The 15,147-nt window shown below is 45.1% G+C and overlaps 2 protein-coding genes across 2 annotated transcripts in view; both read right to left on the bottom strand.

The window, feature by feature from the left end:
• The window catches only part of tbx15 (T-box transcription factor 15), a 40,407-nt gene extending 40,053 nt beyond the window's left edge, over window positions 1–354 (bottom strand). The window contains exon 1 of the mRNA XM_040147710.1: window positions 108–354. Coding sequence (XP_040003644.1) covers window positions 108–294 — 187 coding nt within the window. The 5' untranslated portion in view covers window positions 295–354. The remainder of the gene's footprint in view (window positions 1–107) is intronic.
• A 6,575-nt stretch (window positions 355–6,929) lies between these two features.
• wars2 (tryptophanyl tRNA synthetase 2, mitochondrial) overlaps window positions 6,930–15,147 on the bottom strand; it is a 28,490-nt gene continuing 20,272 nt past the window's right edge. The window contains exons 4-6 of the mRNA XM_040149217.1: window positions 14,961–15,043; window positions 12,330–12,448; window positions 6,930–9,341 (exon numbers count right to left, since the gene is read on the bottom strand). Of these exons, the coding sequence (XP_040005151.1) occupies window positions 8,893–9,341; window positions 12,330–12,448; window positions 14,961–15,043 (651 nt within the window). The 3' untranslated portion in view covers window positions 6,930–8,892. The remainder of the gene's footprint in view (window positions 9,342–12,329; window positions 12,449–14,960; window positions 15,044–15,147) is intronic.

Below are 15,147 nucleotides of genomic sequence, written 5' to 3'. Positions count from 1 at the left end.
TGGAGCCATGTTTTGACTCGGGACTCGTGGTTTTTGCATTGCGCCGCGGCGATATAACGGGAGATCCGGACATTTGAGCGGTGTGGTGCACGTCTTGCAGCACTGACCCGGGTCCATATCCAGACAGTGCGCCGGGTCCTCTCCGTCCGCGGCGAGGCTCTCCATGGACAGCTCCAGTTCCTTCTCCTCCCAGCCCCGGAGCTTCCTCTTCTTGTTGGAGCCGATCAGGGCTTCCACGGAAAAAGCGTGGGCTCTAGAGCTCAGAGCTGCGGCAGATCGCCTCCTCTCACTCATTTCTCTCAAATCCACCCGAAAGGGGGGAGGGCGGACGCGGCGAAAAACCCACTCCGTCCGTCCAACGCAGTCAGGCAAAACAATTTATTTAAAAAAAGAAAAAAAAAAAGAAAAAAAAAAGAAGAAAAAGGAGAAAAAATGCACACGTCAGTGTTTACAGCGGGGCGCAAACTCACCAAGTGTCCAAAGTAATCCCAACTGCGACTAGAAACGCCGCATCAAACTTGTGAACGCAGACCGTGCGCCATCCTGGCTGCGCGTGAGATCGAGTCCGGGAGGATTGATAATTTCGATGCGGTCTGCCGCTTTGCGCGTCTCTCAGTCCTTCCACTCCGCTGCTTTCTTTTTGTCTTTCTGTCCCCCCGACTTCGCTCTGATTGATACTCACTTCTGGAGGAGTTGTTTTTTTTTTTCTCTCTCTCTCTCTCTCTTTTTTTTTTTTTTTTTTTTTTCCAGGCGCGGAGGGCGGTCCTCCTGCGCCCCGTCAAAACCGCGCGTCCAATGGGAAGTGAGGAGAGAGAGCTAGACGAAGTTTTCCGTCCAATGGCAGCGGAGGGAGACGCGCGTCCTGGAAAAAGGGAACCGTCATCCGGACTGCAGCAGCCTAATGAACTGTCTCCATCATGTTGCCTATGGAAAAATACATTAGCTTATTATCTTTTTTTCACGCTGTACCTGGACCTGTTTTTTTTTTTAACGCGCATCAGGCTACAAACACAATAATGAAATAATAAAATTGTGTCAGTTCAAGTTTAATGATGCATTTACCGACCTCATCAGTCCCGCTGCCCCCCCCCCTCTGACACCCAGATCCCGCAGCTCCAGAAAACCTCTCCTCTGGAGGTTGACCCGCCTGGTTTGGGACTGCCAGCCAAGGCCGGTGCGAGGCCCCTCGCCTCCTGGCGAACACCCCCCCCCCCGACCCCCAAAGTCACCTCGGTATCCGTCGTCTCAGCGACCTGTGTCCGAGCCGCTGATTCCATCATTACCAGGGACTGGAGGGAAAGTCACTGCTTCAGCCAACAGCTGGGGGGGCAGAGCAGAGCCGTAGCAGGACAGGTGGGGCTGATCTCAGAGCTGCGTGCTCAGGCACAAGAGGGAACGAGAAGACACTTCGCTCGGCCTGTGGAGCGCTTAACTTCAGCGGATCCGCAGGACGGTCCTAGAAAAATATAGGCTACAAATACTATGGACAATAAATTGGCATGTTTAGAGGGTAGATTTGGGGGGCGGGGGGTATATTTGGGCAGCTGAGGTGATGATTTCCGATTTAAAATTTAGGTTTCCACCCACGGCCGGTTATCTGTTTGTCCTGTTCGTCTATTAATTATTTGAGGGTAAAACCCGTTTTTTGGTCGTTCATTTTCTCACACACACCGCGGCCAAATCCCCGCCACCGATCAAACCAACACGGATGCCGAATGAACCCTTGCGACGAGGTGTCACTAATTCGATTAAATAATAAGAGTTTCAACACTTCTCAGAATCAGCAAACGTTTGTTTGCATTTAATATTGTGTTGAAAAAGAAAACTAACTATCTTGATTTTGGTCTAATGCAAGGAAGACTTATTCCAGTGACACTGTAAATAGATATATATATAGGCCAGCAAATTATAGCAGACTACTGCCACGAAATATTTTAATGAATTAGTGATGATGGGAATAATTTAATAAACACTACGCTAATAATAATAACAACATAAATAATAATAATAAAAACAACAACAATAATAATAAAAATAACAATAATAATAATAATAATAATAATAATAATAATAATAATGCAGAGAGGTGGTATTGTTGCAACAGCTTTTGGTTAAAGTCGTAAAAGATGATCGGTTTCCAGTGATCAAATATCGCCTTTTAGGAACAGAGGAACTCCGCTGAGTCGTTGGCAGGAGCCGCATGTGACCGGTTCTGCGGGCCCGGTGCTCGGGATGAGAAGCGCAGGCGAGAGGAACGGAGGCTGATCGCTTTCTACCGCGGGGGGGTGGTTTTACAAATTTCCTGTCAGCGGCGAAACGAAAAGATCATGCAGGCACGAAAAAAAATAAAAAATAAAAAATCGAGCAGAGGATGGTCGCTGCTGGAGTGATCGGTCAGAGGGAAGGCGGCTTGTCTGCACCGAGCAGGCCCGAAGTCAACCTGCGGCTCCGGAGGACGAAGCCTTCCAAAGGTCACCGCCGCGCAGGAGTCATCGTAGAGTCAACACGAAGGCGCGCACCGGGATTATGAGTTTGCAAAAAAAAAAATAATAAAATAAAATAAACAACCGTAGGGACCTTGGAATAAAGCCGAGAACATCGTCACTAATTACGAGAAAGACAACGGAAGCAGAAGGAAGTGTCGGAATCCTTGACTGGCAGGTGGCCTGCAGCCTCGCGGTTTCCCCCTGACGGAAACGTCCGTTCATATCATTATACACCGAACCGACTTCTCGCCAGCAACAGCTTCTCCCGGTCAACGATCCACGCGGTAGATATCCGCGTTCCTGACGCTTTGGCCACGTAAATAAAGTGCACGTTAGAGAATCAAGACCGTTCCTCTGCTTGATTCGAGCTTGGAGCTAATTATTGAGCGCACAGTCGGAGCATCGTGGAGAAATAAGGAACTTGAAATGATATAAAACGTCATTTCGATTACAATTTATACAACTACAAGCCTCGGATTCGTATTTTTTTTTTTTTTTTTACACAGTTTGAAGGCTTTTTCGCGAGTTAATGCTTATGCGTAAAGTTAGGGCAAAGTAAACAAGTAAACAAGAGCGCATAGGCGCGCCCGTGTGTTTGTGTGTACGTGTGTGTGTGTGTGTGTGTGTGTTGGGGGTCGGGGTGGGGGGGTGAATCCCTGTGGGAGGAAACTCGTTAAACACCAGCAGTAAAAACTAAAACCAACTGTTTGCTGTTTAGATCCCAATTATAGCCCCGGCATCTCAGTCATCCGAAACTAAAACACGAGCGTCAAAGCTGAAGGGTTTGGTTCTCATTTCAACCAAAACTCTCATAAATATCTCCACAGGTTCGCAGGGAACCTTTTCATAAAAGGTTCGATTCCTTCAAATATTTTCACTCCAACGTTTTTCTGAATTCCTTCGGCGTCGTTTTACACCAGGACCCGTGGAACACGCCGTCCTTGCCAGTTTTGTTTGGGTCTTTCCCGTTTCACCAAAGCGACGGCTCCACGGACTCTTCGCACATAAACACGGGCCCATAAACCCAAAATCCCATTTGTTCGTTTTTTCCACTTCAACTTTACAAGATAGACACGCGGAAGGTGGACGCGAACGCTCCGCCGTTAATATTCAACAAGTGAAAGAAGGCTTCTGACCCCGCCTGACCCCGGAGGATGAAGCACGCAGCGGGGGCGTGTCAAGTGACTGCAGCTCCCGGGCTGTCTCGGCACCGGCCGCCCCGGGACAGGACTCGGCGCCCCGCGGAGAGCAACTGCGAGGAGCCGCAGGCCCAGAAAAGTGGAAGGTGCGAAGATTCCGACCGGTTAGAAGGCGTTTAGTGCAAGGAAGCACTCATACAACCGAATTCTGCTTGGTTACTGTCAGAGGCCAGCAGCAAAAGAAAACGAGATAAATACGATCAGCTGGCGTCCTCTCGCTCTCATACATCTAGATATAGATATAAATATATATAAAATAAATTAAGGTAGTTGGGTGAGGGAGGCAAACAGTGCAGTCTGAAGAGGTACTGCACAACAAATTAGACAGTAAAGACAAGAAAAATGACAAACATCAAAGAAGGAGATAAAGATTCTGATCATGTGCGCAACGATTCTTGTGTGGAACGAGGAGACGAGAGGAAATTGCGCTCATGTTTGGTCAATCGCCGCGTGCATCGTCTCGAAACATAAAACAAGGTTTTTATATAAATATATAAATACATCTATCTATAGATATATATCAATAGAGAGAGAGAGAGAAATAGAGAGACATAGCGGGATATAAGAATGAAATAATGTAAGTTATAATGTAACTTGTTCTACATTATAAGTTATATTTTAGAAAGTGAGGGCACCACAGACCAGACCCATGTGAGGAAAGGAATGGAAAAAAAAAAAGAAAAAGAAAAAACAGCCCATAACAACACACCCGTGATCGTTTTCTAATAAAGTCCATACGGGGAATTCCTTTTGTTTTGGGAGGTCCAATGCTGGTGCAATGAATCCTAAACGGATGTTGTAGGGATGTAATTATAAAATAAACAACATCACGCAGCCACAGCCCACGTGGGTAAACATTATATTCTAATGCTCGGACAGAAAACGAGCTAACTACCTGGATAAAATACGGAAAACGGTATTGTGTGTCCGCCACTGCGGAAAAAAAAAAAAAAGGCCCGCAACTACCCTTTAATAAAATGACAACGAGGCAGCTTGGTCACAGCTGAAGTCCCATAGGAAAACAGCTGGATCCTCACGGAGATGTTATGGCCACAGATCGTAGAAAGTGAGATTAGACAACTGTAACCCCCTGACCTTAACTCGCTCTCCATATATATATATATATATATATATATATATATCCTACATAAACACACACACACACACGCTTTTATGATATGCTGTGTATGTGAAAAACCAAAAAGTTTCATTAAATCGCCGATTAAAAAAAAAAAAAAATGCCTGGAGGTTCCAGCATAAATCAAGTTCATTGCATCTCATTGCGTAACAGCGCCATGAAAAAGAAAAAAAACACCGAAAGGAAACTTGATTAGGTAATTAATTTCAAACTTAAGTGTGTGTGTGTGTGTGTGTCACGGTGTGTGAGCAATACGCCCGTGAGTGAACGGCCTGTAACGCTGGAAGGTTAATAGGCTTTAGGTTTACTAGTTTCCTCTTCTGCTCCCTGCGTGGACGCAGTCTAAGTTCAACATCAGTTAAATGTCTCGGGTTTTTTTTTTTTGTTTCTTTCTTTCTTCCTCTGTCTCTACCGGGACTGTGGCTGTTTCCATGTGACACCGTTTCCATTCTCCGCTGCTTCTTTATAAAAAAAGTAACATTTATTACGACTCTTAAAATTTTTACTCCTGCGCGTAAAACGGTTCAGCTACGGTGTCGCTTTCATATTAAAACAGACCTATTACGCGACACCGGTGCAACCGCTGTCTCGCTTTAAACGGGGGAACACGCATTTGTCATAGTGCCGCGGGTCCCTAACGGGGTCGCTGTGATTTACGGTGTGTGTCTGCAGTCCGTGTGTTTTTACTTGTACTCTGTCAACTGCGTATGCCAACAGAAAAGAAAAGAAACGAGAAAAAAAAGGGGGGGGGGGGTAAAAACCGAGCGAGGATACGCCGTGTTCCCAGGTAAACACCAAGATGGAAAAAAGAGCAGCACATTCTAGTTCCATAGTGTGTGTGTGTGTGTGTGTGTGTGTGTGTGTGTGTGTGTGTGTGTGTGTGTGTGTGAGTGAGGTTACGGTGCGAGTCCCCGCAGGGATACCGTGGCGCTGGTGAGACTCATTTTCAATTACAGAACAGATGATGGCGGAAGGCGGGAAGTTAAAAACTGTACCAGCAGGAACGGCGGGGGGAGGACGACGAACTGCGGGGAGAGTAGGAGCGGGAAGAGAGAGAGGGGGGATGGTCCCACAATAAAAGACAGAAATGAAGGGAAGATGAGCGGGATGGAAGAAAGAGGGGAATAAGGGAAGAAAGGAGGAAAGAATGCGAAGGAAGAACATGAATAAATTAATGACATTCAATGTCGAACCACTGCAGGAATAAAGCAGGTGTATCTATAGTGAGCAGCAAAGAGAGTGTTAAAATTAGATGGAAAAAAAAAAGTGTGTGTAGTTACTATGGAGGCATGTGCACGCACGACTGGAGCCTTTGAAGTGTGTGCGCTGCAAGTGCGCCGAGTGTGTTTGTGCACGGTTTAATTAGTCGCGTGTCGCACGTGTGGCCGTTTATCAGCGCGGAAGCGTTACGGCGAAAACCTCGGGTGTGTCCGTGGACTCCGAGCGTCAGCCTGCGCGTGAAGTGCGCACATATTCATTTGTGTGAACGAAAATGTGTGCGTGCGTGTGTGTGTGTGTGGGTGGGTGTGTGTGTGTGTGTGTCTCAAGGTATCAATAGAAAAGGAATTAAAAAAAAAAAAAAAGTTAAATTGCGCACACACACACACACACACACACACAAAAAAACTTATGTAGTCTCGTTTACTTTTTTTTTTTTTTTTTTAAATTCTCAAAACGACAAAACAGTAAAATGAACAAATGACAACATTAACCAGCAGAACTCCACGTGACTATCCCCAACCAAACACCCTTCCATCACCGTCGTGTCAGTGATCGGGATCCGGTCTTTACCTCCGACGTCTCGGCTCCTCCGACGACTGAGGGGGGGGATCTTGAAGCAGCGGGGGCCAGTTGCTCGGCGGCCGGGGCCATGGCGCGCGCGGGACCTAATGGCTTTCCCCGCGGCGCCGAGCGTGACGTTCAGCCACGGGCCGGCCACCGGCCGCACCAGGGAGAGAGAGGACGAAAACAAGACACCTCCAGATGTGCACAAAAATGAAACGTGTGAATATTTATTCTTGTAGCCTTAGTTACTGAAACACAAGCGACTGACTCTTCACACACTTGAGGACCCGTGGCTGTTTGGTTGTGTTTTTTTTTTTTTTAATTATTTCTGAATGTTTTTCAAGCAGCTCTCGTGTGTAGCAGTAAAAGAACTTTATTAGCTACACCTGTGGAATCCAATGCAAGCCAATACACCTGTTCTGCCTTAAAGCCTACTTTTACGATGCCTATAATGTTCAGGGATTTTTTCTTCTCGTTTTTCTTTTCTTTTTTTTCTTTTTTTTGACTCTTTCATAGAGGTGTTCATTCAATTTTATATCTTAGCACTGACATCAAAGTTAGCGGTGGTGATGTCATGGACTTCATTATATTCAGAGGTGTTTACTCACCTACCATAACTGTCACGTCTGTAAGCGGGAAGGGAGTAAAATTAGAAGAAAAAAAAACATCTGAATATAACGTGGCCGAGTGCAACGCCACCTTTTAGCTGTGACCGCAGTAACGAAATGTATACATTTCTGTCACCGTCAACGGAAACTAGACGCCGTGGACTTCGGAAAGGTCGAGCTTATGGCGGAGCCTTTGCATTGAATTGCAACAGAATGTAAACGAGCACTTACTAAAGTGGCCATTGGGGGGGGGGGGGCTGCATGTTACCGGCGTATGCCAGTCCGGCGCTGATGTGGTTGACTGGTTCTGTTTAAAAAAAAAAAAAAAGCAGTCAGCGATGCCATGCTGCACTGTATAAAAAGAGCAGGCCGTGAAGGGGGCCGGACTGTACTGGTCGCGAGTTGGTGGTTTTAGCTTTGGAAAAGATGATGCTCTCGACTGACCTCCAGTGCAAAGGCGGGCAGGTGTAACTTACGTTTGCGTGAGTGTGTGTATTAAAAAAAATCACAGATTTTTTTTTTTTTTTTAAAGCCTCGACTTGAGTTATTTGCACCGAACAATTATTTTCAACGACCTCTAGTGTCACCTTTTTGCACCACAGAACCTCTTGAAGCGGTCTCGCCTGACGCAGCTTCACGGCGCACACGCCGTCATGAGGCGCGCAGCGGCAGAGGGTTTCCTGCAGGCTCACGCTTATAACGCACTACGGTAGCTGTACGCTGCGTCTGACCGTTGCTGTTTCACGCACTCGTCTGTGCTGTATTCTGTATGTGTGTGTTTTTCTTGAGAACGTACTCTCTCGCTTTTTTTTTTTTGTATTTTCACCGTTCTCCTTCCCTCACCTTCCCTCCCTGCTTCTAAAAGCACATCTGATGAGCTCGTGTTTTGCTTCTTTGTCAGTTCAGATTTCACCACCGTAACCCGATTCCGACCCGGATCCGCGAAACGGGATTGAGCTGCCGAGTGCGAACAGAGCCCCGGACGTGTGTCAAACCACGTCGGCACCTGCGACCTGAATATCGACTTGTGTTCGAACAGTCGAATCGAACAAGTGCGGGTTAATGAGTAAACGCGGCTCCTCTGAATGCGGCTGTTTTTACGCTGCCTCGGCGGCGCAGCGACGTGGCTGAGCGCCGCTGGCACCGAGGACGAGGGGGTTCAAAACCTTGGAAAGGATCACAAATAATAAAGCCCGTGTGGCGTCTGGAGGAAAAAAAAAAAAACTTTACAGGCGAAACCCAAAAGGCAGACAAATAAGTTGCGGTGTCTTCACAACGAGTGCGTAGGAAACGCCTACACACACGCACACACACACAAAAACAAACAAACAAAAGTGACGACATCTTCTCTTCTTGTTGTTGCTGTGTTCAGACCAACGTTACCGCTGCATCGGAAGCCGCGGCCTCCCCATTCATTTCAATGAGACGAACACAAAGGTGGTCGTCCCGCCCCCCCCCCCCACCAGTGAGTTTCAGGTCTGAACACCACAGCAGTCTCCGGCTCAGTCTTTTCCACGCTGCCTCCCAACGCACTTTTTTCTCATAAATGCGTTACGTTTCCGGGGTAGTCCAGGATGTAAACAGTCATTGGAATAAAATGTACTATCAGCAGGAGTTAAGTACTGAGCAAGACCTGCAGTATAAATGCGGCTCCGTTTTCCAGACCGGCTGACTCCTTAGCAGAATCCCACTCGCCGCCGGACCTCCCCGAGGACCGGTTCAGCCAGCTCCCGGGCCCTGCGGTTCCCCCGAGCCAGCACTCCCTCCAGGTGAGCCCGGTCCGACCTCAGCCTCTCGATCTCCTCTCGAATGGGTGTTAACCTCTGGATCACAGCCTCGGCCACAAGCTTCTTATAGACTCCTGTGTCCAACCCTCTGGCCTGGGACAAGGCCTCCTCCACGCCGATCATCGCCACGGCAGAGTGTATCGTCACCAGGTTGGACACACCTGGACGCGTTTCTGGGTCAAAGGAGACCTCCGAGGTGAAGTCGGTGACGGCGCGGCGGACCTTGAGGGCGATGTCGTCAGGGGAGTCCGTGATGGTAATCGTCGCCATTGTCTGGGGGTCGGACTTGGACATCTTAGCAGAGGGGTCACGGAGGGATTTGACCTTTCGTGTAGGGCCTGTGGAAGGAAATCAGATTGAGAAACCCATCAGGACGATGAGGAAAGTGCTTCCAGACAAATTCATTCATTTCAAAATGAAGACATCCAGCAGTTACAGAATTTGACTCTGCAGAAACTACACTCAACATCAAACTTAAGCACTCGATCCGATCGGAAAACCTTTATCTGCCATATTTATAAAACTCACAAAACTCAAAGAGTGAGGCACAAGGGTGTAGAATTGGTAGAAGGAAGATATACCCTCCACCAATCTGAGGGGCAGGGCAGCCCGTATTTGGCCTGACAGCCAAGAAACAGGTCAAAGAGAGTCCGCCAAGAATCCACAGCAGGTCCTACGGCTTAATGTTGTGAGCTTATGGTAACAGCTGAAGGCAGCTGAGCGTCTCTCGAGTTAGTCCACCGAACATCAAGAGAAGACTTTAGAGGGATTTCAGTGAGTAAATCAAACTGAGGATGGGAAAAGCACAGGGATCTGAACAGTGAGGCCTGCACGTCCCCCTGTCCCTTAAAGAAGTCCCTTAAAATCTCACTTCGGTGATTGATTATTAGAATTGCTGTAGACTAATCTTTCCTTCTATCCATGAATTTCTCATTAAATTTCCTTAGGGGGGAAAAAAAAAGCTAGGTTTTGAGGGAGATATTTTTATACCAAGTAAATATTTTCAGATGGTAATTGTCATTTTGTGTGTTTTACTGCATTTTCAGATTTTTTTTTTAAATTTCAGATGTGGGTGACCTGCTGGTTTAAGACGTTGTGACACACTAGATGTGGCTCTGAATCCCGTTAAAGATGGGAAAATAAATTAAAATAAGCATCGGGGTCATTACTGTTGCCTGGTATGCGTGCGAAAACGTCCCAGTGCGAGGCAGACGTATCACAGCGTGGACTGACGGGCGGCCCGCGGGAGCTGGGAATTCCTTCCCTTCCTTATTTGTTAACCTCATCCTTCCGCCATCTTGCAAGCTCCGGCTCTTTTTCTAACCCATACTAAACAGTCCACATCCGTCCCATGTGTCACAAACGCTGTTTGTCACCCAGGGGACGTCCTTGCTACAGGCAAATTAAAAAAGTCTTTTGGTTTCAAAGGGAAGGTTGGTGACTGGTAGCTCTGCTTTGCCAAAGACAAGAAAGAAACACACACACACACACACACACACACACACACACACACACACACACACACACACACACACACACACACACACACACACACACAAGGCCAACATGTTTAGAGGGCGCTCGACGCCCACACCCTACCCCTCACATCATTCTCCTTGATTACCAGTATCATAAAAGCACAAGATGGATTTGGTCATGTGTGCAGTGCAGCTTTGATTGAGGAAATGTTTTTCTTCCTCTTGTATCAGAATAACAGAGTGACATTAGATTTGCAGGGATGTCCTCAAGATGACTTCAGGGGGCTCAGGGTTTGTGTGTGTGTGTGTGTGTGTGTGTGTGTGTGTGTGTGTGTGTGTGTGTGTGTGTGTAAAGACAGAGTACATCTTGGAAAGCACAGAGTACGTTCTGTTGTACGTTAAAGGCCTAATGTCTTCCTGTAGTTCCTCTTACTGTAATATGTGGTGCGTCACTCTACTTTCACTATTTTCTTTTCAATTTAACTTTGACTTACCCAGGTCAGCCCGTTTGAGGACGGAGACCTGGCTAAGATAGCAGCAGACAACCACACTTCTAAGGCTAAAAAAAAGACAATTGCAAATGTCATTAACCATAGACTTTGCAATAGTCTTCCCTCAATTTATTTTCCATCTACAGACAATTCCCAGTGGCTGAAGCAGAAAATATGAAGCTTATCTTATTCCTCTCTATCCAAGAATTGGCGACAGTTTGCAACGGTTTGCAAAAGGCCGATTCGGGGGCATAGGGGTTAAGTTGCCAGCTGTCAACCGCCGCATCCACGGCACGAAATTCAGCCGGTGGCATTCGTTTCATGTCATTCCCCGTCGCTCTCCCTTGTTTCCCGTCACCTCTCTACAATCGTCACTACCTAAATAAAAGGCTTGAAATTAAAAAGATGTGGTGTCCACCAGTGGAGAAGGGGGAGAAAAAACAAAATACAAAAAAAAAAAAAAACCACACAGCTACTGACACTTTTTGCTTTGACTTTTCGCCCTATTTTTCTTATTCCAGTCGTCTGCTAGACAACATGCTCCAGATATTTCCAGCAACTGAAACAGGGTTTGAGGGTAGACGTTATTTGAAGTGACGCAAGACATCACTAGTGTCAGCCCCTCTGAACTGAAACAAAATGACCTCTTTCTAAAGCCGCCGTTTTGTTCAACGATCATTCGGGGGGGAAAAAAAAAAAAAAAATCCACTGAGGGGAAGGCAGATACATTTTTATGCAACATGGCTAAAAGATATGATGTAATCAGCACTGAAAACATCTGAAAAAAAAAGATAAAGACATTTTTCATTTATAGAAAATACTGAAACAAGCTGATTTCTATACAAACTGGTCAAATTATTCCGACAACACTGGCAGTTCTTTTTCACTTGTTTTAAGACAACAAAGTTTTAAGGACTCAATTACAAGACAAAACCAAGCTCCATGATAAACAAATGAAGATTTAATTCAGAAATCCCCACTGCACTCCCCCCTATTAATATGTACAAGTGGGTTGAAACACAACAACCTCGTGTCCTGAGGAATAATGAAATTACTGGATAATTAAAAAGTATAAATTCTATCTAAAGTTAAGAGCATTTAAGGGGTTAATATCTCATTAAAACAATTGCTAACACTAATGAAATTTCTTTAGTGTGTGTTTTCAAAAGGCGTTTAATGTGCCACGAGGTTTGTCCACCCTCATAATGTTGAAACAGCTGAATAAATTTCATGTGTAAAAATAAAAATGAAAATCTACTGAGCGCTGCCACCAACCGCTCCTTCGAAAAGCCCATATCTGATGATCGGTGTGTGTGTGTGTGTGTGTGTGCCTGTACACGCGTGTACGATTACTTACTCAGCAGGGCACGGGGTTCAGGGAACAGGTGTCCGTAGTGGTGGTTGAAGATGCGAGCGAGGTCCTGAGCCAGCTCTAAATGCTGGACCTGATCCTCTCCAACGGGGACGTGATTGGACCTGAGAGACAAACGCACGACACAACGTGAGCTTCCCAAACAGCTGTTCGCGGGGACAGCACAGGAGTTAAAAAAAATACACGGCACAATCAGAAAAGAAAAATTAGAGACTTTGTGTCACTGCTGGAGCCCCCTCTTCTGTAATGGTTTAGCAACTTTGCAACTGTCACTGGGGAGGAAGCAATCCATTAATTCCCTCTTTAATAAAATCCGGAGAGCATTAGAGATGAGGTTTTATCTGCTACGTCACCCTTTTTTCACAGGAAATGAGGTTCTAGCTGTTTGATGGTTCAATTAGAAACAGCTGAAGAGATAACTCCTACATTTTTCAGAGATACGTGGTCGAAGTATTCAGTTTCACAGAGGAAACGCTGAGCTACAATGATCCAAACCCTGGTCGATCCGACCGATGACCCGGCTCGCATCAAAAATCTACTGACGCACCATCAGCACACTTTAACTCGCAGATCATACAAAAAAAAATTAAAAAAATAAATACTATAATAAATAATAATAAATACAGTATGTTGCCTTAGACAATGTCACATGTCAGAACCCAAGTAGAACTACTTGGTTTACTGCATTTTAAATTTATTGGGCTGACTCAAAAAAATTGCATTAAAAAAAAAAAAAATTTATATATATATATATATATATATTTTTTTTTTTTTTAACAAAGTTTTGGTTTTGTTGGTCCAGGTTTTGCAATCTCTGCCCCCTGTGCAGTGTTCACATATTGTGGGACAAATGGGGTAGAAGGGAAAAAATTCCCACGTCAACGATTTGCAAGTGTCAACGTTATCAGGACAGTTGTGCGATTACAGAGTTGATTGTGTGAGGATTTCAAAATGCTGTGGAACGACAATATGACACCTCTGCCCATTAAATGTGGGTTTAATCACACTTAGCATTGGCCTTGGCCCTGATGTGCGGCCTCCCTATTAGTTGTGTTCTCAGGCACTTCTGTATTAGCAACCGCCAAGTCAAATATATCAGAGCTTTTCAGAAAAACCCGAGTCGCCCAGTAGTAATTACGAACTGGAAGTTGACGTGAATGCTATTTACAAGTCGGAAACCCGTAATTACGATAACTCCAATATGACATGTAGGTGGGGAAGGCAGATTTCTGTCTCCACTCTCAGACAATGGAGGCGAATGGAATTTTATTTGGTTGCTCACTGAAAATTATAAACTTCAACAGCTATGTCTCTTTCCAGAGACACTGTCTGCACTACTCTGGAAAAACCACAGAAAACATTGTTAACAGTTTTCGCTGGAACTCCTTTTCTACCAGAGAAATAGTCCCTACGCAAAATGTTTTCTGGAGTATTTGGATTAACAGGAAGATTGTTTGTGGAGGATGCTGCTCTGGAATTCTTAAACAGGGTTTTTCCAACACTGAGTGGCAGAAACAAAATTTCCTGCACGGGGATGGAGGCAGAAATCTGATACACTTCAGAGAGATCTCAAAACCTGGATGAATAAAACCAAAAGTAGCTGCATTGGGAGACACTGCTAGAGGTAAGTGAGAAAATACATTTGTTTATTTGCTTTTTGTAATATAGGGGATTTCACCCTTTGAAATGTGGGGAAAAAATTGATTATATTTCAGTGCCTCCAAACCAACCGTCTGTAGACTGCTATTCTTGGCCAACCAGGCCTTGCCCCAGGAAATATTAAAGATGATGATCTAAACAATGGTCACATAATATGTGGCATTTGCAAAAAGTGACTCTGCTCTTTTTCCCTTAAGACAACTTTTATTTCATACAGATGTAATTGATTTCACTTTTTATGATGTTTAGACCACGGTCTACCGGTCATGTGACAAATTATCAATACCATAAGTGATAAAATAAAACTTCTACAATCCTACATTCAAAAGAAAATACAGTACTAAACGGATGAATTCACTTTTTTTTTTCTTTTTTTTTTTTAAAAACATAGATCTCATTGGGCTAAAGTTTATAATCACGCAGGCCACTACGTCAGCAACAGTTTTTGCTTTAAGAATGTGACAACTCCGCTGCAGCTCTTCTCTGAGATTAAACACAGGCAGTCGTTTTGGCCCCCAAATATGAAGCTGAATCTGCTTTTGAACACAGGATGGTCGCACATGGCTGTGTGTTCTAACAATGAGAGTGGCTGCAGACCATGCTTTCAACAAGGACGCACTGACTTCATTTTTTCTCAGCTTCTTCTGCACCAGAAGCAAAGCAAGGCAAATAAAACCTCATAGGAAGCACGGCGCGACCGATCCCTAAAGGAGGAACATATATAAATGATAGAAGCAAAAGAAACAAAGCAACAGCAGCCACGAAGTGCTCTTTGTACAGAGAAAAGACTTAACAGCTTAGTGGATGTAGCTCGAGAAAAACACAATAAATACTGGAAGTAATGATGCTCAATCTTGCATTAAGGGATGCAATGGCAAAATTTATCTGATAACACACATAGACACAGACACAGACACACACACACACACACACACACACAAAACTTGGAGATCTCACTTGTAGAGGAGAATATCCGCAGCCTGGAGGACAGGATACGTGTAGAGACCAACACTGCCTTTGTTCTTTAGTTTGCTCTTCATCTGGAGGAAAAGATGAAGGGAATCAAGTTGAGACGGAAGAAAAAAAGGAAGGATGAAAACAAAAAGGAAAAAAGAAAAACTAAACACTAGCAAATATAAGGGGG

The sequence above is a fragment of the Xiphias gladius genome, chromosome 16, assembly GCF_016859285.1.
Source record: "Xiphias gladius isolate SHS-SW01 ecotype Sanya breed wild chromosome 16, ASM1685928v1, whole genome shotgun sequence".
Lineage (NCBI taxonomy): Eukaryota > Metazoa > Chordata > Actinopteri > Istiophoriformes > Xiphiidae > Xiphias > Xiphias gladius.
Note: the sequence above shows the minus strand (reverse complement) of the source record. Positions and strands in the feature narration are given on the sequence as shown.